The sequence below is a fragment of the Manacus candei genome, unplaced genomic scaffold, assembly GCF_025592945.1.
Source record: "Manacus candei isolate 608988 ecotype Guabito, Panama unplaced genomic scaffold, ASM2559294v1 h1tg000138l, whole genome shotgun sequence".
Classification (NCBI taxonomy): Eukaryota; Metazoa; Chordata; class Aves; order Passeriformes; family Pipridae; genus Manacus; species Manacus candei.
The window spans coordinates 200772-221022 of record NW_026138186.1 but is presented as its reverse complement, the minus strand read 5'-3'; the positions used below and the strand labels follow the sequence as shown (position 1 = coordinate 221022).

Below are 20251 nucleotides of genomic sequence, written 5' to 3'. Positions count from 1 at the left end.
CCAGTGGAGCATGAACATGAACAGCAATTTTCCCAAAGCCCAGCCCCAAGCAGAACAAAGCCAGGCCCCATCAGTGTCAGAGCAAAGGTCCCCCATGGCTGTGTCCCTGTGGCCGCTGAGGCGGCAGCGCAGGCCCGAGGCGGTGCCGGGTCCCGGTGCAGCCGGGGCAGAGCGGCGGCTGCGCGAGCGGCAACCCCGGCGGTGAGTGCGGCAGCCCCGTGGGAGCGGCGGCTCCGGGCACAGACGCCGGCGGCAGCCGCTGTGGCTCCTGGAACCCAGTGGCCATTGGGACACTGCAGGGCCTGCTGGAATCCAGGGGCCGCTGGGACACTGGGGAGCCTCTTGGAGCCAAGGGAACCCTGGGATGTTTTGGAACATCCTGGAATCAAGGGGCCATTGTGACACTGCAGGGCCTCAAGGAACTAAAGGAACCCTGAGAGTCTTTGCAACCTCATGGAATCAAGGGGCCATTTCTGGCAGGATGCTCTGCTCAGATAATACCTAAACAATGGTCAGAGAATGCAAACAATGCACACTCTCTGTGATGAGTTACTGCTGGTGCCAAGGTGCTGTTTTTAATGTTGAATTATGCTAAACCCAAAATGCTTCATGAAACTTCAAACACACATCCTGCTTTCTGAAGCAGGATTTGACAGATAAGCTGCTCCCTGGCCTGCAAATATGTCTGGCAGTCAAACCCTTGATAACTATAAAAGCCCCGTCCAACTGTCATGTGGCAGATTCTTCCACAGACTTCCTTGAAGTGTGTGGAGCTTCTGCCATGAAGCAGGGACAGCTCTTCATGGTCACTGCCCAGGGGTTAAGTGAAAGAGAGAGAACTACCCCCTGTCATTGTGGGGTGAGTTACCTCAATCTCTGCTTCAGGATCGTTTCTTTTTGCTGTCTTTGATCCAATTGCTTTAATAGAATGACTTTGATAGACTCCACTGTCCTATCTTACACTATACTGCTAGGAGGTTTTGGCTTTTATACTGTGCAGGAAATAATTCTCTTTAAGGTCATTTATCTGTTCACTTGTCTGATCAATTGTCTGTTCATTTGTCATAATAAATAATTAATTTTATTGAAATATTTCTGATTTGCCATCACTAAAACCTGCAGGACAAAGTGATTGAATCACACCTCTAGAATTCCTTCAATTGAACCCAAAATCTGAGCCTGAGATTGGATCCAGCCACAGCCAGGCTCCTCTCTGAGAAGGAATTTGCAAAGCAAGGGGGTCCTTTCTGCCCCTCGTAGCTCAACGAGACGGCTTCTGCCATCAGCTTTGTCTGAGCCTTCCACCCCCCAGCCCCAAGCCGTGACACATGGGCATGTCTTGTGCATGCAGTGCAAACATGGACCCCTGAGCTGGTCATTTGCTGTCCCTCCTTGGAGGGAAGAACAAGCCCAATGGCCTGGGGTGAGAGGCCAGTGCTGGGAGCGGCGCTGGCTGTGCCAGGGCACTGCTGGGTGCCCCCACCCTGAGCACTCCCCCCCTTGTGCTGGTCACTGCTGTTTTCCTCTACAGGGCATTGTGTTGGGCACATCCTGGAGAGCAAAGTGGAAAGCAGATGGAAGCTTTCAGGCCCTGGTCTGAGGAGATGCCCCTGCAGGATGGCAGTACTGCTGCAGAGGTCAGCTCTGTGCCAGCAGTGCCCGTGGCTGTCCCTGCCTGCAGTCCCTGGACAGTCCTGCAGCAGGACTGGCACCGACTGCCAGAGCACTGAGGCCTCCAACAACACAGGGCTCTGCAGGACAGTGTGGAAGGGAAGGGAGAGGAGGCCATGGAGGAGAAGGGCTGCTGCTCCCTGGCAGTGCTGCTCTGCTGGGACTCTTTTCTGGCCCAGCTCTGCACAGAGGCACCGACCCTGCAGCTGCAGAGAAGTCAGAGAGGAAAGATGTCAGGCAGACAAGCCAATGCAGAGTTCTTTATTTGGCTTAAGCACACAGTGAGTCAATTCCCAGTTTGTACAGCCTCTGGGCCAGGCTAGAAAGGCAAACACTGAATTGAAAATGTTTTTTATATACATTTTTTATATGCATATTTATACATAAAGATTTTTGATTTGAACAAATTCTCACAAAAATAACATCCCCACCAGGAGCAAAAAATAGAGAAGATATGTGTTGTGGTAGGAATTCTTAATGATACAGCAGACATAAGAAGTTATCTTAGCCAGAAACCTTGAGATTTAAACACAGGGAAGCCTGTTTATATTTACTCTCTTATATTCTTATAGTATCTTTTAATTAAGTTGACTTCTAGACTCCAGAGGTAAATCTGTTTTATCACTCTGTTTGCCCCCATCTGCATTGTGTTTGTGATTTAAGTGCAGCTTTACTTTCAATACTACAAGTGAAAATTCTGTAGCAAGAAGGCCCTTTTTTCAAGGTAATGTACAGCTTTTATATACCCGAAATGGAAAGAAATATCTGTTTATCTGTTTAAAGAAAAATATCTTCCTAGACCTTTAACCCCAGCCATCAATGGAATGCTTACCCTGCTTTCCCAAAACTCTCTATATAGCTAAAGTTATGTCAAATAAAGTATTCAGCTTTGTACCCACAAACTGGATTGTCCGTTATCATTCAAACCATCTCAGAGAGTTTGTTGCTTCTGAAAAACACCCAGTTATCAGTTTCCTCAGGCCATCCTTGAGCTCCTGGTTCCTCAGGCTGTAGATGAGGGGATTCAGTGCTGGAGGCACCACTGAGTACAGAACTGACACCACCAGATCAAAGGATGGGGAGGAGATGGAGGGGGGCTTCAGGTAAGTAAACACGCCAGTGCTGATAAACAGGGAGACCACGGCCAGGTGAGGGAGGCACGTGGAAAAGGCTTTGTGCCGTCCCTGCTGAGAGGGGATCCTCAGCACAGCCCTGAAGATCTGCACATAGGAGAAAACAATGAAAATGAAACAACCAAACCCTAAACAGGTACTAAACATAAGAAGCCCAAGTTCTCTGAGGTAGCCTGAGTGTGAGCAGGAGAGCTTGAGGATGTGTGGGATTTCACAGAAGAACTGGCCCAGGGCATTGCCCTGGCACAGGGGCAGGGAAAATGTACTGGCTGTGTGCAGCAGAGCATTGAGAAAGCCAGCGGCCCAGGCAGTTGCTGCCATGTGGGCACAAGCTCTGCTGCCCAGGAGGGTCCCGTAGTGCAGGGGTTTGCAGATGGCAACGTAGCGGTCGTAGCACATGATGGTGAGGACGGAAAACTCTGCTGAGATGAAGAATAGAAAGAAAAAGGCCTGTGCAGCACATCCTGTGTAGGAGATGGCTGTGGTGTTACGGAGGGAATTGTGCATGGCTTTGGGGACAGTGGTGTAGATGGATCCCAGGTCTGTGAGGGAGAGGTTGAGCAGGAAGAAGCCCATGGGGGTGTGCAGGTGGTGGTCACAGGCTATGGCGCTGAGGATGAGGCCGTTGGCCAGGAGGGCAGCCAGGGAGATGGCCAGGAAGAGCCAGAAGTGCAGGAGCTGCAGCTCCCGCCTGTCTGTGAATGCCAGGAGGAGGAACTGGGTGAGGGAGCTGCTGTTGGACATTTGCTGTTCCCTAGCACAGGGTCTGTTAAGAAAAGAAAAAGACACAGAACAATTAGGAGATACCCCTCTCAGCAAAGATACTCCATCTTTCATAGTAATCCCCCCAAACCATTTGTATTTCCCTTATACTGGCTCAGAGTGGTGTGAACAGCAAGAATTCTGGCCATGTGCTGCCAAGGGCTCAGCTTTGCTCTGCTGCAGTGACGACATGGAGCTGGTTTGTGACAGCTCTGATGATCACAAGGGATGTCAGATGTAACCCACCTTTAATAGACAAGTTCCATTTCTGACCCCCTTACTCACAATAGCGTGCTCTGCAGAACAGAGGTTTCTATTGTCTTTAGAATAATTCTTCTGTTAGATATGTTCCACCATTAAATCTGCATAGTGTTCCTTTTAGGAGTAAAAATTCTCATTTTTATTGCTGAAAATGTAAAGAATCTTTAGAAAAGACAAGAGACAAAAGGGCTCAGCTCTCTGTGGTTTCAAGCAGAACCAGGAGAGTTGCAGAGTTCTTTAGCCTGTTTCCCATCTGCCCTACTCTTTACCTTGTGCTGCATTCACTTTGATTTCACACAAACAAATATTAAAAAACACACCCCCAAATACATGTGCAGTGATGAGAGCAGGACAATGTTGTTTCCAAGGTCAGCTCTGTGAAGTGTCCCCTGTGCCAGCCCAGAGGTGCAGCTGTGCTGGACAGAGCAGGACAGGAGCCCTCCTGCAGAAAAGCCAAGGGCTGGGACAGGAGAGTGCCCACCCCCAAGGGAAGGCTCAGCCCTGCCCAGGATCCTGTGCTCATTTCTGATCCTGCCTGAAATGTTCATCTCCGAGAGGAAAACAGTTTGAATTTCAGTGTAGCCTCCAGAACTGAGAGAACAATGTCTCTGCTACAATGCCTAAGCAGGAAACTACCAGCAGGACAAACTCCTTTCCTGTAGCCCCTGCCTTTTGTGAGCTTTGCAAAAAATTCTGCATTAAATATAGTGTAGTGATCTGGAGCTGTGAGCAGGTCTGACCCTGCAACAGCAAGACATGGAAAAAATCCTCTCTCAGCTGCCAGGTTTGCCCCTTGCCCAAAGCCCTTCTGCCCCAGCCCTGGCAGCAGCTCCCCGGGCCGGCTGAGAGCTGCCCCTGGCAGGCAGCAGAGTCCCTGCCCAGCACAGCACCCTGGGTTGCAGGACCCTGCTCTGCCCCACAGCCCTGGGCACCCCTGGCTGCACCCCCGGCTTCACAGCTCTTCCAAAGTGCCCCAAAACAGCCCCTGCTCACCCATCCCATCAGCTGGGGCTGGGCCAGCTTTAGGAGATGCGTCCAGGAGCTGCCCCTGCACTGCCCTGCAGCCACAGACTCACCATGTGCAGCCCTGCCAAAATTCCTCCTGCAGGGAGCTCTCAGCCCTCCTGCCAGTGCTGAGCCCCTTGAAGCTCTGCCTGTGCCCTGCTGGTGTCCCTGAGCTGCCCTGGCAGTGCCCTCAGCCCTGCTGGGCTGTGCAGAGGAGCTGCTCACCAGCAGAGCTGTCTCTTTGAAGCTCTTCTTGCTTAGCAGGAGCTCCCTGTGTGCCAGGAGCCTGGCCCAGCTCAGCAGCACAGCAACAGCCCCAGGCAGTTCATGACCCTTGGGGGGGAATTGGTGTTGTTTACCTGAGACTCAGTCCCTGAGAGTAAGTTCAAACAACTTCTCAAGAACTCAAAATGAGATTGAAACACTGAAGTTTCTTGTAGTGCAAATGAGTCCCACTGAGGGACACAACTGAGAACGTGTCCCCAGGTTCCAGTTGGAACAGAAAACTGCAGACAGTGGTGACAAGGATGGACAAGAAAAGGAAAGGTGGTTCTAATGATGAATAAACTTTGACTTGTTTCCTTAATCCAGAGGACCAAGGCCTGACCCCCAGCCCCTGGGAAGGCAGGTGCTGTCCCTGCCTCATTCCTCAGGGCTCTTCCTGGGGCACTGGGATGTGGGATGTGCAGTGCCAAGGGCAGGACCATGGGGTGGCACCTGCCAGGCTGCTGAGCAGGGACAAGGAGGCCATGAGGCCCCAGGGCTGCAAGGGCCACTCCCCTCCTCCTGGCATCAGGGGCACAGACAGCAGCCCTGGCCAAAGGCCTGCAGAAGGTGGCTGTGTCAGGGCCTTTCAGCTTCTCCCCATCCCTATCTCCTCTCCAGCCCAGGCTGTCCTAAGGTGTCCATGCCCTGCCCCTTTCCCTGCAGGCTGTCGTCATCCCCCCGGCTGCCCCACCTGGCTGGCACCTTCCTGCACTGACATCTCTGCGTCCTCCCTGGCTCTTCCTGCACACACAAAGCCTTGGGCTCATCCAGACTCCTTCTGGGTGATGTGTTGCACCACACCTTTGCCCTCAGAGTGAAACTCCTTTCTCTTTGTTTCCAGTTTTGACCTCCCTAGCTGAACTTGGTATTATTTCTTTATTTCTCATGGTCTTTTCTGCTATGAGAAATGGATCCACCATCTCTAAATCCTCCCTTCAAGCCCTCTGAGGGCTGTCCTGTACCGTCCTCAGTCTCCACACCATTGAGGCCACAGCTCCTTAGCCCCTCTCTAGTGCTCATGTGCTTGAGACCTTTAAAGCCCATCTTGGGAGATCTCCGGGCACTCACTAATTTTTTTGCAGATGAAAATGTCGTGCTCATAGTCTAAGGAAATCCCAGGGATACTTGTTACCAAGGCCTGTAGTGGCAGAACATGGGACAGTGGCTTTGAACTGAAAGAGAAGAGTTTTATATTGTATAATAAGAGGAAATATTTAGCAATAAGGGCGGCAAGAACTGGACCAGGTTTCCAGAGAAGTGGATGTCCCATCACTCCATTTGTCCAAGGTCAGGGACTATGAGTAACCTGAATTAGTAAAAGATGTCACTGTCCATGTCCAGAGACTTGGACCACATGACCTTCTAGCTCCCTTCCAAGCCAAATAATTTTGTCATTCTTTTGAGTCTGAAGTCCCAAACTCCTTCTCCAAAGAATTTCCATTTTTGAGGACATGAATTGCCATGTTTTTGGAGAAACCCTTCTAAGTCCAAAAAATAAAAAAAATAATTGAAAGGAAGTTCCAAGGTATCTGTGTGAAACTTGAAACAAGTGGGTCAATGGCAGAACCTCTCAGGGTGACCTTGCAGCTGAGGATGGGGGATTTGGCCTTGGGCTCTGAGACTCATAATGGGCAGACAGAAAGGGGATTTGGGGACTGGGCAAGACTTGTCATGGGATGTCTAAGAAAGAACCAAAGCAAGGGTAGAATCCCAGTGGTTTCTGGAGGAAACAGCATGAAAAAAGAGAGAGAAAAGAGGCTGAAAAAGCTGGTCATGATAAACAGGAGGCTGGTCAAGACACATCCCTGGCTGTGCCCTGCAAGTGATCCCCACAGCCTGTCCCGTTTTCTTGATAACTCCATTGTCAAGAAGTTTCTGTGGGGAGAGACCTCTCTACTCCTGGCACGGATCATGGCCCAAGTTCCAGTCACTGGAGCTGGAGCCACAAATAGTCAGGTCTTGTGTTTTTTGGAAGACCAAACTCTGCCCAGACTGGGGTGTGTGTGTGTTGGAAGCACAAAAGGGTGAAGGAAATGCAAAGCTAAACACCCAATGGAGCCTGACTTTGTCCCTAAGTGGGGGATGAGAATTGGACCCAACATGTGCAGGGACAGATGGAGGGGTTTGTCCCCCTGGCCCTGCCCAGAAGGGACACCTTTCACGAAGGGTTGTGGCCTTGGCTGTGCTGAGGGTTGCCCCGGGCAATACAGCTTGGGATTGCAGTGGCACTGTCAGGGCTCTGCAGAGCTCCTGGCAGTTCCTGCATTTGTCCCCAGCAATGCCAGAGACCTGCAGGGGTTGCAGTCAATCACTTGTGCTCTTTGGGACCCCGCCTGGCTCTGCTGAATGGGAGCAGGCCTGGAGTTCCCAGACTGTTCCTGCATCCAGGGTCGGGCCTGCAGTGATGTTTGTGCAGCATTCAATTGGTGCAGTGGCAGGATGGCCATGGATCCATTCCTGCAGAAACACAATGGGGCTCCATCCCAGGCAGGGATAGAATGGGCCCACAAATTTTGGAAGGATAAGAACCAGAGAGTTTTGGCCCTGTGGAATCCCATGGAACCAAAGGAACCCTGGGACATGGCAGAACCTCCTGGAATAAAGGGGACATTGTGACCCTGCAGCACCTCATGGAACCAAAGGGAGTCTGGGACGTGGCAGGGCCTGATGGAAACAAAGGAACCTCCCTGGGAACAAAGGGACCCTGGGACACTGCCAAAACTGAGGGAGACAAGGGAACCCCAGGACACTGTGGAATCTCATGGAATCCAGGGTCCATTGGAATACACTGGGGCCTCCTGGAACCAAAGGGAACATGGGACGCCGTGGAATCTAGTGGAATCAAAAGGACCTTGGGCCTTTGTGGAACCTCATGGAATCAAGGGTCCATTGAGACACTGGAGAAAATGATGGAATCAGTGGGCCATTGTAACAGTGCATGGCCTTATGGAGCCCAAGAATGCTGGGAAACAGTGCAACCTCCTGTAATCATAGAGCCATTGTCCCACTGCAGTGCCTCAAAGAATAAGGGGTCCAATCTTTGCTTTGGATTTTGTCAACAAATTAAATTTAAGGAATTACAGAAGTGCGATTGAACCACTTTTGCCCCACTGGTTTTAATGGTTGACCAAATGAGAGTATTTATAAAAAAAAAGAAACATTTATTTATACAATTGATCAGACAAATTATCTTAATCAGAATTGTGTACTACACAGTATAAATGCTAAAATTACTAGTTGTTCAGTATAAGATAGGATAGTGCACTATATTGAAGCAATTATTGAAACAATAGAACGGCTGGGACTGATTCATCACTGGATGGATGTAGCCCAGGACTGTGTATTCTATGGCTTTCCATGCCATTTCCCAGAAACTGTTGTCGGTAGAGGCCTGTGAGATAGGAAGATGTTCCTGTCCTCATACCCTTTTATGGAATTCCCTACTCTGAGGGAAAGACTGAACATTCCTGCCTGAATTGGAGAATATATAAACTTGGAGTTTCGGAACCTTTTTACCACTCATGGTAAAACTGCAGAGGAAGACTGCAGCTCACCGCTCTCAACCAGACTGAGACACCACCCTCAACTGGACTGCAATCACCACTTTTGACCAGACTGCAACAGCTCTCCCACCAGCAGGGTTTTCCCCTCTGCCTTTACTTTGGACTCGAGGGGGGGGGGGGGGGCAAGGAACACCACTCTGTTCATGCCCCAGGGTGCTGGGTTATACATTTGGGTTTTGTGGGTTAAGACCAATTGTTTGTCTGTATAATTGTACGTATTGTATTATTTTATTAAATTGTTATTCTGACTTATAATCTCTCCTTTGAGTTGAGTTCATTTCCCCTGCTGGTTTACCTTTAAACCAGCACACTGTTCCATCCACTCTTGTGCTGGGTGAACACAGTTTCACTCCGAGCTAGTTCTGGGTTATTGCCAAGTCCATGTCACTTGCATGCAGCCCAGAGAAGCTCCTTTATGCCTTAGTCCTGATGGTAAGGGAGAGAAATAGTACGGGCTCTAAAGTTGTGCCTTTGTTTCCAAGACGGCAAAGGAGGAGCTAATGATTCCATGGATCCAAACAGCAGTTTGCTTGTAAAAGTTTGAGAAAAAAAACCAAACAAACAAAAAAAAAAACAAAAACAAAACAAAAAAAAAAAAAAAAAAAAACAAAAAACAAAACAAAAAAAAAAAAAACAAAAACCAAAAACAAAAAACAAGAAACCAAAAAACCCTCTACATTTCTTCTGAGTAGAGAAGGTGCAGAGGAGATGAGAATTTTTGAGGCCAAGATAGTTATAAACATTTGGAGACCAAGAAGCTCACCGTGTGCAGTCAGGTAATGAGTACAATAAAATCAGGTGGGGAGGAAGCTGAGTGTGTAGAGAACAGATCAACATCTTGATCCTATGGCAAGGAGATACCTGGTGCTTTCTGCTGTCAGCCAGGGTCTGTGGCTGAGGTGTGATGCTTGTGCTTTGGGGTGCTTGCAGGGGTTGATGAATAGGTGTGGAGCAGATTGGTGGTATTTTTGTTGTTGTTTGGGAACACTCAGGTACCCTGTGGGTAGGCTTGAGGTTGATGTCCTGAAGGTGTTGTCTCTGAGACAGTCAGTACTGTGACTGAGTGTGGGACAGAACGGCCCCAGCCCAGCTGCAGTGGCTGAGCTGAGGTGTTGCCTGAGGCAGAGCAGAGTTGCCGGGGGTTTGCTGAGTGGGTGTGTGCCCAGCCTGCCAGGCTCCCTGTGGCACTGGAGAGCAACTGCTGGTGGGACCTGTGCTAAAGCAGTTTTAAATGTGCCCCAGAGCCCTAGGGACAAGGGCAGCCTGAAGTGCCCTTGTCCCTGTGTGTGTGCCCACAGCACAAGGGGCAAAAGCAAGGCAGGAATGGGCCTGTGAGCTACAGGGCTGAGGTTTGTGGCGATTGAGTTCCACAAAGATGCAGGTCAGGGGGAGAAAGCAAATGTTTATTAATGTAAGGTGAAGGGGAGGGATGAAGCTTCTTAAGGTAATGGGAAAGGGAGGGATGAGGTGTGGGCAGGAGAAGGGAAGGGGAGGGGAGGGAAGAGAAGGTTTGGGAAGGGAAGGCTTGGGAAGGTTTGGGAAGGGAAGGTTTGGGAAGGGAAGGGAAGGTTTGGCAAGGGGAGGAGAGGGAAGGAAAGGTTTGGGGAGGGGAAAGGAGGGGAGGGAAGGGGAGGGAAGATTTGGGGAGGGGAGGGGAGAGGAGGGAAGGTTTGGGAAGGTTTGGGGAGGGAAGGAAAGGGGATGGAGGGGAAGGGAGGGAGGGGATCTGATATTAATCTAAGGGGAAGGGGAGGGATGAATCTTCTTAAGCTAAGGGGAAAGGGAGGGATGAAGTGTGGACAGGGGAAGGTTTGGGGAGGAAAGGGAAGGTTTGGGAAGGGGAGGGGAGGGGAGAGGAGGGGAGCTGATGTGTATTAATCTAAGGGGAAGGGAAGGGAAGGGATGAACCTTCTTAAGCTAAGGGGAAAGGGAGGATTAAGTGTGAGCAGGAGAAGGTTTGGGAAGGTTTGTAAAGGTTTGGGAAAGGGAAGAGAAGGTTTGGGAAGGGAAGGTTTGGGAAGGTTTGGGGAGGGAAGGGGAGGGGAGGGGAGGGGAGGGGAGGGAAGGGGAGGGGAGGGAAGGGGAGGGGGGAGGGGAGCTTGTGTTTATTACTCTAAGGGGAAGGGGAGGGATGAAGCTTCTTAAGTTAAGGGGAAAGGGAGGGATGAAGTGTGGGCAGGAGAAGGGAAGGGGAGGGGAGGGAATGGAAGGTTTGGGAAGGTTTGGGGAGGGAAGGAAAGGGGATGGAGGGGAAGGGAGGGGAAGGGAGCCGATATTAATCTAAGGGGAAGGGGAGGGATGAATCTTCTTAAGCTAAGGGGAAAGGGAGGGATGAAGTGTGGACAGGGGAAGGTTTGGGGAGGAAAGGGAAGGTTTGGGAAGGGGAGGAGAGAGGAGGGGAGCTGATGTTTATTAATCTAAGGGGAAGGGATGAACCTTCTTAAGCTAAGGGGAAAGGGAGGATTAAGTGTGGGCAGGAGAAGGTTTGGGAAAGTTTGGGAAGGTTTGGGAAGGTTTGGGAAGGTTTGGGAAGGTTTGGGAAAGGTTTGGGAAGGGAAGGTTTGGGAAGGGAAGGGGCTGTTCATAGAGATGGGCAGGCCAGGAGCTGCCTGGCCTTGCCGGCTGGCTCAGTTGGGCCCAGCATCAGCTGAATCTCCAGCTCCCATGAGAAGTGGTCTCGTCCCTTGGTCTTCCAGTGCTGTTGGGGGGATGCAGGTTGTCTGGCTGGAGATTACTTTGTTACTGCCCGTCTGAAAGCGGACAAGAATTCAGTCCGCATGGTGCAGTAGGACGGGCAGTCGTCCTGGCTCATGGCTTCAAAGGCTGGAAGAGAGAGGAACGGAGCCACAGTCAGAGCCTGGATGTGTGGGAACCCGAGGAGCTCTTCCTGCCAGGGCCATCCCAGCCAGCTCTTGCCATGGCCAGCAGGGAGCAGGGGTCAACAGGATGAGCGGGAAGGTGCTGGCCCCCAATCCTCTCCCTGCCCCTGAAATGTGTCCCTGCTCTGCCCACAGCGCCCCTTGTCCGTGCAGGGAGCAGAGCCCCGCGCAGGCAGGGCAGGGACTGCAGTTCCCTGTCCAGGGTCTGTGCTCCTCCCTGCCAGCCCCCAGTGAAAGCCCACTGTCCTCACTCACCCCTCATGAGGAGCTGCAGGTCTTGCATGTGCCAGGCAGCAATCCCTGGGAACAGAGAGCGTGTCAGGGCCCCAGCAGCACAGCCCCCCCCCACGGCCTCCTGGCCTGGCAGGGCTGAGCCGGGGCCTTCCCGCATTGGGACACCCAAGGGCTGGGCTGGCAGAGGGCAGCAGCAACTGCCAGGGCACTCGGGCCTCCCCAGCACATCCCTGGGCCACATCCTGCTGCCGCTGGAGCAGCCGGGGCTGGGGCTGAGCTGCAGTGGGCAGGGAGGGACCGCGGCCTTGGGGCTCACCCATGAACCTGACGGCCGCCTCTCGCAGGGGCTGCTGTGGGCTCTGCAGGTAGGGCAGGGCCTGCTGCAGGTGCTCGGCCCTTCGGCTCACGTCCTTGTCCATCTGCAGAGAGCAGGGGGGTGTCTGTGGCTGCAGCAGTGGCAGGGGCACAGGGCCAGCCCTGCACACTTGGCATCGGGGCCTGGGGGCTTGTCCAGCCTGGGGCTGGGCCTTCAGGGTCATCCTTACCAGGCAATCGCAGAACTTGAAGTGCTGCTCTCTCCTCAGCAACTTCTCCAGGTCCCTTCTCTTGAGGAACCTGGCAGCGCAAAGCAGCACTTCCCGAGAGGCCTGCAGAGCAGCAGAGAGCGGGACATGGCACCACAGCCCAGGGCACAGCCCCTGTGTCCCTGCACCAAGGCCAGCAGGAGGCTGGAGCCCTTGAGGCCCCAGGGCAGGAGGCAGCCCAGCCCCGTGCACAGGGACACCAGAGCCCACGAGTGCTCACCTCTGCCACGCACTGGTTCTCGTCATGCCCATGGATGAACAGTGGGACCAGGCTCTGGTGCACCTGAGTCTCCAAGAGCTGTGTTCCCTCTTCTACCAGCAGCTCCATCACCTCTTGGAAGAGGTGAATGGAGAGCAGCTGCACGTGGGTGTTGTCCTGGGACAAAAGAGGAGAAAAAGACCTCAGCACTGGATGCTCCCGGCCAACCAGGTACAGGCACAGGCCTGAACATCCACAGGGCAAAGTTTCTTGGCAGCACTCAGTGCCTGGAGGTGGAGGGCACAAAGCCTTACATTGTCAAAGAGGGGCCGGAGCGCCTCAGCCAGCTTGGGGGCAGTGGAGACAAATACCCGAATGTCTTCATCCTGGAGCATACTCTCAAACACAGAGAGGGTCATCACGACCAGCTCTCCATCTGCATCAGGCAGCAGCTCCAGGAGGTGTTGAGATAGGCTGCAGATGCTTTGGGCCTGTGTGGAACACAGTGCTGTGCTGTCAAGCCCTGAACAGCTGCCCCACCAACAGCTCTCTGGCGGTGCAGCCCCACGCTGCTGCCCCGGGGCCCAGAGGCCAAAGGCCTGTCCCGCAGGGCCAGGGCAGCAGAAGAGGGAGGCAGGAGAGCTGGGAGCAGCTGCCACAGCTCCCAAAGCCCAGCCAAACCCAAGCACCTCCCCTTCCCAGCCCCAGGCTGCCCGTGTGGCTTCATCCGGGTGTCCCCTTCTCACCATTGAGGGATCCACAGCAAGCACCAGGAGGCCTCTGAGCGCCAGGCGCTGCCTCTCTTGGCACTGGCTCCGCAGGTTCCTCGACAGGATGGGCAGGACACTGTCACAACATTTACTCCTGTCCAGAAAGTCCAGGACCTGGAAGGCAGAGAGCAGTGACGGGGTGCCCGGCCGGCAGGAGCCCAGACCCGCCCAGGGCTGGGCCCAGGCAGCAGCACAGGGTGCAGGCACCATCCCAGGCAGCTGCGGCTGTGAGAGGGCAGAGAGGGGGAGGCAGGCGGACCAGGCAGCGCTCGTCATCAGGCTCACCTCCACCAGGAAGGCCAGGGCAGGCAGCTCCCAACGGGAGTCCTCAGTGCTGAGCAGCCCCAGCAGGTGGATTGCCATTGGAGAATAGAAAGGGATCAAGACGTGGCGCATCTCCCTGTCAGGGGGAAAGAAGGAAGGATGGAGCCTGAGTAGGGTGGGCAAAGCTCCCCCAGAAGGCTGTGTGGGGTGCCCCATGCCCAGGGCAGAGATGCTGGGGGCAGCAGGGACAAGGGTGTCTCACCTGGCCAGCAGCCCCACTGCATAGTGCTGGGTGTCAGCACAGAGGAGCGTGTCCCAGCCACACTTGCGCTCCACTGACACCACCTCATTGTCCCACTGCAGCCGGCAGAAGAGGGTCTTGATGGTCTGGACCAAAAACCTGTGTGCAGAGCAAAGGCCAGGTCATGCTGGGAGCGCTGGCCCCAACCCTGAGGGCATGGCAGGGAGAGAGGACTGGGAAGGAGCACCTGCTGGGCTGGGTGGGAAGGCGGTGTTGCTCCAGGCATCCCCTCCAGAAGGTGTTCACCTCTTCTGGCACCTGCTCTGTGCTCATGGACACTTGGAACAGCAGAGCCATGAGCAGGCGGGGGATGTAATTCATGACTTCATCCTGGCACTTGGGCTCCTGGATGATCAGCCACAGTGCCAGGGTTGCCTGCAATCAAAGCACAGAGAGACAGCACTGAGTGCGAGAGGTCCACGTGGCAGGGTCCGAGTGTGGGAGGGAGAGGCCAGGGGAGAGGCAGGGGGAGCAGCCGGCCTGGTGCCCCTGAACCTGCCCCTCAGCCACATTTGCAGCCCAAGGCCTGAGGCAGGGAGATGCAGGGGTGGGGGAGGTGATGTGGGGGGAGCAGAGGCCACTTCTAGAAACTCACAGCCAGGGCAAAGACATCTCTGTTGTCGCCATCGGAGGTGGACATTCTGTGCACTGGCCAGTCCTCCATCACTCGGAGCAGTGTTGGCAGCACCTTCTCCACTGTTGTTCCCGAGGAGCCGATGCTTCTCCACATCATTGCAGCAGCTCTGTGGAGCCAGAGCTCTGGGTCAGGGGGGTCTCAGCTACAGCACCATGGCCTGGGCATCTGTGGGGGCCCATGTGACAGAGCCATGGTGCCTTGAGGGGCAGGGAGGGCATGTGGCAGTAGGATTGGGGGCTGACAGGCCAAGGCTAGGAAATGGAGGGGCCCGAGGTTCCTGGAAGTCTCCATCTGTCTGGCGGACCACATGGGACAGGCTCTGCAGGGTGAGGGGTTGTATGGGTTGGTGATCCCTGAGCCAGCAAGGCAGCTGGGCCCTGTACCTGTCACACTCTGGGGCACAGCGCAGGAGAGTCATCACCACATCATGTGGGTGTGCCTCAGTGAGCCTGCAGATGTTAGTGTGCATCCTGACCCCTGGAGTCATGTGGGAGGTGAGGCACTGGTGCATGGATCTCACGATGGTCGGCACCTGGAGAGGCAGTGGGGGAGAGTTGGAGAGCTGCCAGAGGGAGCAGGTTGCCCAGCTTGCCCAAGAAGTACTTCCCACCACACAGTGTGACCTCAAAGGCTTAGGGGGTCAGCGGACCTGGCATGAGAGGCCCCAAGACCCCTGGGGCACTTGAGCCCTGGCCACAGGCTGCTTACTTGCTGCCGACTGGGGACACCTTTCTCCTCCATAAAAATCTGGAAGAGGAGGTGTCTTGAGTTTCTGTGGCCAGGTCTCGGTGCCTGGGCAGGAGGAGGCTGGAGCCCATGAAGCCCCAGGGCAGGAGGCAGCCCAGCCCCTGCCACGGGGACCCCAGAGCCCACAGTGCTCACCTCTGCCACGCACTGGTGCTCATCATACTGCAGGAAGAACCACAGCACCAGGCTCTGGTGCATCTGCATCTCCAAGGGCTTTGTTCCCCCTTCCACCAGTACCTCCATCACCGTTTCGAGGAAGTGAAAGGAGGACAGCTGCACATGGGTGCAAAAGAAGAGAAAAAGACCTCAGCACTGGATGCTCCAGGCCAACCAGGCACAGGCACAAGCCTGAACATTCACAGGGCACAAAGTTTCCTGGCAGCAGCCAGTGCCCATGGACTGGGGATACAAGGCCTTACGTTGTCAAAGAGTGGCCAGAGCACCTCAGCCAGCTTGGGGGCAGTGGAGATGAATGCCTGAATGTCTTTGTCCCGGAGCACACTCACAAACACAGAGAGGGTCATCACGACCAGCTCTCCATCTGCATCAGGCAGCAGCTCCAGGAGGTGTTGAGACAGGCTGCAGATGCTTTGGGCCTGTGTGGAACACAGTGCTGTGCTGTCAAGCCCTGAACAGCTGCAACAGCGGCAGGGCACTCTGGTGGTGCAACCCCACGCTGCTGCCCCGGGGTCCAGAGGCCAAAGGCCTGTCCCGCAGGGCCCAGGCAGCAGAAGAGGGAGGCAGGAGAGCTGGGAAGAGCATCCACAGCTCCCAAAGCCCTGCCAAGCCCAAGGGACTGCCTTCCCCAGCCCCAGGTTGCCTGTGTGGCTTCAGCCGGGTGTCCCCTTCTCACCATTGACAGATCCGTCCAGAGCACCATGCGGCCTCGGAGAGCCAGGCGACGTCTCTCTGGGCACTCACTCTGCAGGTGCCTTGACAGGATCTGCTCAACACTGCTGTGACATCTCCTTCCGTCCAGATAGTCCAGGAGCTGGAAGGCAGGGAGCAGTGACGGGGTGCCCGGGCAGCAGGAGCCCGGACCCGCCCGGGGCTGGGCCCAGGCAGCAGCACAGGGTGCAGGCACCGTCCCGGGCGGCTGCGGCTGCCAGAGGGCAGAGAGGGGGAGGCAGCTGGGCCAGGCAGCGCTCGCCATCAGGCTCACCTCCACCAGGAACTCCAGGGCAGGCAGCTCCCAACGGGGGTCCTCAGAGCTGAGCTGCCCCAGCAGGTGGATTGCCAGTGGGGAATGGGAGGGGGTCAGTTGGCGGCGCATCTCCCTGTCAGGGAGAAAAGCATGAACCCTGAACAGGGTGGGCAAAGCTCTCCCAGCAGTGACTCACAGAGTCTTGGTCTTTTCCCAGCAGCCCAGGATGGGACGTGGGCACTATGGCAGGTGGCTCCTCCTGTGCACCCGCCTCGCACAGCCTTTTCCAAGCTACTCAGCCATCCCTTGGGGCCAAGGCCCTCTGCCCTACACCCATAGGGGCTGTGTGGAGTGCCCTGTGCCCAGGGTAGAGATGATGGGAGCAGCATGGACAAGATTCTCTCACCTGACATGCAGACCCACTGCATAGTGATGGGTGTCAGAATTCAGGAGTGGGTCCCAGGCAAGCCTGCGCTTCCTTGCCATCCAAATATCCTCCCACGGCAGGTGGCAGAGCAGGGCCTTCATGGTCTGGACCAAAAACCTGTGTGCAGAGCAAAGGCCAGGTCATGCTGGGAGCGCTGGCCCCAACCCTGAGGGCATGGCAGGGAGAGAGGACTGGGATGGAGCACCTGTTGGGCTGGGTGGGAAGGTGGTGTTGCTCCAGGCATCCCCTCCAGAAGGTGTTCACCTCTTCTGGCACCTGCTCTGTGCTCATGGACACTTGGAACAGCAGAGCCATGAGCAGGCGGGGGATGTAATTCATGACTGCACCCTGGCAGTTGGGCTCCTGGATGATCAGCCACAGTGCCAGGGTTGCCTGCAATCAAAGCACAGAGAGACAGCACTGAGTGCGAGAGGTCCACGTGGCAGGGTCCGAGTGTGGGAGGGAGAGGCCAGGGGAGAGGCAGGGGGAGCAGCCGGCCTGGTGCCCCTGAACCTGCCCCTCAGCCACATTTGCAGCCCAAGGCCTGAGGCAGGGAGATGCAGGGGTGGGGGATGATGGAGAGCCACTGGAGAGGCGACGTGGGGAGGAGTAAAGGTCACTTCTAGAAACTCACAACCAGGGCAAACACGTCTCTGTTGTCGCCATCGGAGGTGGACATTCCATGCACTGGCCAGTCCTCCATCACTCGGAGCAGTGTTGGCAGCACCTTCTCCACTGTTGTTCCCGAGGAGCCGATGCTTCTCCACATCATTGCAGCAGCTCTGTGGAGCCAGAGCTCTGGGTCAGGGGGGTCTCAGCTACAGCACCATGGCCTGGGCATCTGTGGGGGCCCATGTGACAGAGCCATGGTGCCTTGAGGGGCAGGGAGGGCATGTGGCAGTAGGATTGGGGGCTGACAGGCCAAGGCTAGGAAATGGAGTGGCCCAAGGGTCCTGGAAGTCTCCATCTGTCTGGCAGACCATGTGGGACAGGCTCTGCAGGGTGAGGGGTTGTACGGGTTGGTGATCCCTGAGCCAGCAAGGCAGCTGGGCCCTGTACCTGTCACACTCTGGGGCACAGCGCAGGAGAGTCATCACCACATCACGTGGGTGTGCCTCAGCGAGCCTGCAGATGTCAGTGTGCGGAGACACGTGGGAGGTGAGGTCATGGTGGATGTACCAAACGATGGCCGGCACCTGGAGAGGCAGTGGGGGACAGTTGAGGAGCTGCCAGAGGGAGCAGGTGCTTCCCTTCCCACCACACTCTGCTGGCCTCAAAGGCTTAGGGGGCCAGCAGACCCAACTTGAGAGGCCACGAGACCCCTGGGGACTTAAACCCTGACCACAGGCTGCTTACTGACTTCCAGCTGGAGACACCTTTCCCCTCCAAAAAGTGCACACTGGGAGCATCAGTCACACTCTCAGCTGACGTGGTGGCAGCGTTTCCGATGCCCTCACTCGTGGCGTCACCCTCTGCCATGAGGTCACTTGTTGTGGTTTCAGTGCTGGTTGTGTCATCAGTCATGGCAGTCTCAGGGTTTGCTGAGTCATCCATCGGTGCCTCAGCAGAGCTTGCTGTGCCCTCAGTCAGCATCGGTGTGATGTCAGCCTGGGCCACGAGATCAGTGTCAGAGCCGGTTGTGTCACCAGCCAAAGCAGTGTCAGGCTTTGCTGTGCCGTCCATCGGTGCCGTGTCAGAGGGTGATGTGCCATCAATGGCCATCAGCGCCATGTCAGCCTTGGCCATGACATCAGTCACTGTGGTGTCAGAGCTGGTTGTGTCTTCAGCCAAAGCAGTGTCTTCAGCCAAAGCGGTGTCGGGCTTTGCTGTGCAATGACTGGGTTCTGTGTCATCCTTCGCAATGGGGTCGGCCAGTGCGGTGTCAGGGTTGGCTGTGTCCTCGCTCACAGCGGTGTCAGAGGTTGCCATGCCATCAATCGGCGCGGTGCTGCCATCAGGCTTTTCTTTGAGCTCAGCTGGCCTGGTGTCAGGCTCTGACACGAGCTCAGGTGGTGTGGTCCTGGGTGTTCTATGCCGAATGCGCATGATTTTCAGCAACCTCTGCAGGAGAAGAAAGGGCAGGGAAGAGAGGGAAGTCCATGGGAGCGCTCCACCAGCAGTGCCAGGCGGAGCAGGGACAGCAGGCCCAGCCCAGGGGGGGATGGCTGCAGGTACCTGAACTGCTCTGCGGAAGCGGCCATGGGGGCGGTCCTGCTCCTCTGTCCGCTCCTGGCCTGGATCTGTCAAAGAGCGAGTGCAGGCAGAGCTGAGGGTGTGCGGGAGAGGCCAGGGAACACAGCCCAGCCCTGCACTCCACAGGCAGGGCCGGCCCTGTGGTGCCCAGTGGATGGAGCAGGGATGCTGGGGGGTCAGCCTGGGCCCCTCTTCCCCCCTCCTTTTTCCCTGGGCGTGTCCAGAGGGGACAGGAAGGGGCCAAGCTGGCTGCAGCCACCAGCCCTGTGGCCCATCTCCAGCACTCACCCTGCTGCAGGGGCTCCTCAGCTTGCTGTGCTGGGGCCGCCCCAGGACCTCTCCTGTTCTTCTTCCTCCTCAGCAGCCTGAACAGGCTGAAGCGTCTCCCTGCCATCCCACCGTCTTGTCTCAAGGGAACTTGCACGAGAGACGCTTCGGAAAAAACCCTGGTGGGCAAATCTCACAAAATGGCCTCGAGGGCACCTTCCACAGGGACTGCAGGTGACCAAGTCCCGTGGTCTGGCCTCGTAGGCACCTTCCACAAGCACTGGTGATGCCCAGAAAAGCTCCGGGTCACCAAGGCCTGTGGCCTGGCCTCGAGGGCCACTCCCACAGGGAGTGGGGATGCCTCGGAAAAACCTCCGGGTCACCAACTCCTGTGGTGTGGCCTCAAGGGAACTTGCTCAAAAAAAAACTCTCAGAATCGCTTCCGGTCAGCAACGAATGAGTTGGCTGCGAGGAGACTCCTCACAGCCCCGCTCAGTCCCGTCCTGACCAGACGCGTGCTCCGAGTACTGTGGCGCGGCCGCGTTGCCGCCCAACACCTATATCAGGATGTGTCATAAAGGGCCCTTGGACACCCTGCCCTGTCCCATCCCATTGGCGACGGCCACCATGTCACAAAGGGCCCTGTGACACACGGACACGGGCCCTGGGGCCTCCCCCAACCTGGTCAACCTGCCCCAGGTTGGAAGGAATCCGATCCCTAAAGCATCTGAGACAGCTGGACGTGAACTTTAGGAACGGTTCCAAAAAGGAGTAAACACTCCCCTCCTGTGCCTGCTTGTGGCAGCAGAAAGAGCCCCCTCGGCTGCCAACACAGCAGCAGTGGGAAGGGCACGGGGCCTCCACAGAAGCTGGCATGGCCTCCTTGGGAGAAGTCTTGGTTGGTGGCCATCTAAACAGAGGGGCTGTGACACAATGTGTGGGC

At 55.5% G+C, this 20251-nt stretch overlaps 3 protein-coding genes across 3 annotated transcripts; all 3 read right to left on the bottom strand.

Moving 5' to 3' along the window:
* Positions 1-2588: 2588 nt before the first annotated feature.
* Positions 2589-3548, bottom strand: LOC127462740 (olfactory receptor 14J1-like). The gene has a single exon (XM_051771622.1). It carries the CDS (start codon positions 3546-3548, stop codon positions 2589-2591), a length of 960 nt encoding a protein of 319 aa, XP_051627582.1.
* Positions 3549-11373: 7825 nt separating this feature from the next.
* On the bottom strand, positions 11374-17231 carry LOC127462744 (maestro heat-like repeat family member 5). Its single transcript, XM_051771626.1, has 18 exons — positions 17054-17231; positions 16828-16965; positions 16440-16554; positions 16131-16268; positions 15697-15873; positions 15413-15550; positions 14914-15062; positions 14489-14636; positions 14081-14268; positions 13855-13992; positions 13614-13728; positions 13305-13442; positions 12873-13049; positions 12580-12735; positions 12321-12422; positions 12092-12194; positions 11797-11841; positions 11374-11485 (listed from the first exon to the last, which is right to left on the bottom strand). The coding sequence occupies exons 1-18, from the start codon at positions 17185-17187 to the stop codon at positions 11394-11396; spliced, it is 2391 nt and encodes a 796-aa protein (XP_051627586.1). The 5' UTR covers positions 17188-17231; the 3' UTR covers positions 11374-11393.
* Positions 17232-17470: 239 nt separating this feature from the next.
* Positions 17471-19808, bottom strand: LOC127462739 (uncharacterized). The gene is made up of 5 exons (XM_051771621.1): positions 19330-19808; positions 19024-19088; positions 18205-18909; positions 17908-18044; positions 17471-17630 (listed from the first exon to the last, which is right to left on the bottom strand). Exons 1-5 carry the CDS (start codon positions 19433-19435, stop codon positions 17471-17473), a joined length of 1173 nt encoding a protein of 390 aa, XP_051627581.1. The 5' UTR covers positions 19436-19808.
* Between the last annotated feature and the right edge of the window lie 443 nt (positions 19809-20251).

What these genes read in the sequence shown, in the direction of transcription:
- LOC127462740 (XM_051771622.1), bottom strand. Translation starts at nt 3,548, where the DNA reads ATGTCCAACAGCAGCTCCCTCACCCAGTTCCTCCTCCTGGCATTCACA.
- LOC127462744 (XM_051771626.1), bottom strand. Translation starts at nt 17,187, where the DNA reads ATGAATTACATCCCCCGCCTGCTCATGGCTCTGCTGTTCCAAGTGTCC. An exon ending in GCAGTGGGTCTGCATGTCAG is followed by an intron (nt 16,555 to 16,827) that starts GTGAGAGAATCT and finishes TCTCCCTGACAG; the next exon opens with GGAGATGCGCCGCCAACTGA. An exon ending in TCCGGCCCCTCTTTGACAAT is followed by an intron (nt 12,736 to 12,872) that starts GTAAGGCTTTGT and finishes CTTTTGTCCCAG; the next exon opens with GACAACACCCACGTGCAGCT.
- LOC127462739 (XM_051771621.1), bottom strand. Translation starts at nt 19,435, where the DNA reads ATGGCAGGGAGACGCTTCAGCCTGTTCAGGCTGCTGAGGAGGAAGAAG. An exon ending in GCTTCCGCAGAGCAGTTCAG is followed by an intron (nt 18,910 to 19,023) that starts GTACCTGCAGCC and finishes CTTCTCCTGCAG; the next exon opens with AGGTTGCTGAAAATCATGCG. An exon ending in GTGTCTCCAGCTGGAAGTCA is followed by an intron (nt 18,045 to 18,204) that starts GTAAGCAGCCTG and finishes CTGCCTCTCCAG; the next exon opens with GTGCCGGCCATCGTTTGGTA.